Genomic DNA, 1,499 nt, shown 5'->3' with positions numbered 1-1,499 from the left:
GATGATAAAAGCACTAGTAGATAAAGCCAGCTTTCTAATAATGCTTTGTATACAAACTGCTTATCCGATACATATGTTACACTTAATTATATATACATGAGAATGAAGAACATAAACAATGCAAAGGGGAAAAATAATCCCTTATGCAAGCCTAAAGAACAGAAATATACCCTCAGTTTTTTTTGGCAAAACCCATTTCAACCGAGTACCTTAAGAAGAACCAAAATGAAGAAAAAAAAAGGCAATTCCAAACAACCAATCCTTATAAGTCTATGAATCTTGTACTGTGTAACAAAAAAGAATAGTGGACATACATTTCAGGCACCTCGTGCTAGCATTTCCTGAAATTCCAGCAAAGACCTTTCTTTCTGAAGCCTCATGTCTGCACGAAACTTGGAGATGAACTCTTCTGCCTTCTGATCCACCTGCAGCTGAGGTGACTTAGCAACCACAGCCTTCCATGCATCCTCTAAAGTGTCCACGTTACTGTTCCCTCCTGCAAATTCCTTCTTCTTCTCAATCACCTCTTTGCCTCCACTTGTTTCCCCTTGTGATGCATGAGTCTTGTTGGGAAGCACGTGCATCGAAGAAGCAGGAACAGGAAAGAGGTCATCTATGCGTATTGCAGATATGTTCTTGCCCTGAACTCGATAATCAGAAGCAGCATATGATGATGTTCTTCTTGTGAGAGAGCGACGACCTCTGGATGGTAGGAGGTGATGAAGGGAATGCAAGGTTGCAAGGAGGCGTTTGAAGGTCGCTTTGATGGCTTTTGGAATGCTGATTTTGTTGGAGAATCTCTTCCAAGCCTTCTTAGCAGGTTGAAGCTTCTTTCCTAGCCTCGGGCGAGACATCCCAACAAAGACTTCTTTTGGTGGAAAGAGGATGAGAAGGAAAGAAGGGAAAGACTTCTACTATAACATGTGGGAGAATTAGAACTTTGAAATTGTTCTCGTGGTGAGAAACGTTTTGATTCACAGTTTTCTTTTATATAATATCTTGCTTCTCAAGTTGCGATTGGCGATACACTGAACCCATCATTAGTTAAGAGAATGACGGTAGTACAGTGAGAATAGTCTAACAATTTATAAAGTAAGGCTTACACCTAACATATCCCTAATGTTAAGACTTCTCAATACTTAGACTATATATTATGCGTGATCTGATAACAATAAGCGATAGTTTGATAAGACAAGAAATTATCATTAGAATAGACTCTAAATAATCGGTTTATAAGGTGAGGTTTGCATCTAATACCTCCTAATGTCAAGACTTAACAATTCATACATGAAACTATATATCATGGATGATTCGATAACGACTCAATAGTTGATAACATGATAAGACAACAAATTCTTATTATGATAGATTCCAAATGACTTTGATACCATATTAAAACCTTATAAATTCGACTTATCAGATCAGGTTTGCACATATTTATATACTATAAAAATAATTATCTCTAAAATCAAGGTGAGATCTCCAACCTTATGTCTGAT

General features: G+C 37.4%; 1 protein-coding gene across 1 annotated transcript; it reads right to left on the bottom strand.

The window, feature by feature from the left end:
* LOC137828122 (cotton fiber protein) lies at positions 1-1,043 on the bottom strand. The gene has a single exon (XM_068634569.2). It carries the CDS (start codon positions 852-854, stop codon positions 318-320), a length of 537 nt encoding a protein of 178 aa, XP_068490670.1. The 5' UTR covers positions 855-1,043; the 3' UTR covers positions 1-317.
* Between the last annotated feature and the right edge of the window lie 456 nt (positions 1,044-1,499).

Source organism: Phaseolus vulgaris, chromosome 7 (genome assembly GCF_051622355.1).
Source record: "Phaseolus vulgaris cultivar YP4 chromosome 7, ASM5162235v1, whole genome shotgun sequence".
Taxonomy (NCBI): Eukaryota; Viridiplantae; Streptophyta; class Magnoliopsida; order Fabales; family Fabaceae; genus Phaseolus; species Phaseolus vulgaris.
Note: the sequence above shows the minus strand (reverse complement) of the source record. Positions and strands in the feature narration are given on the sequence as shown.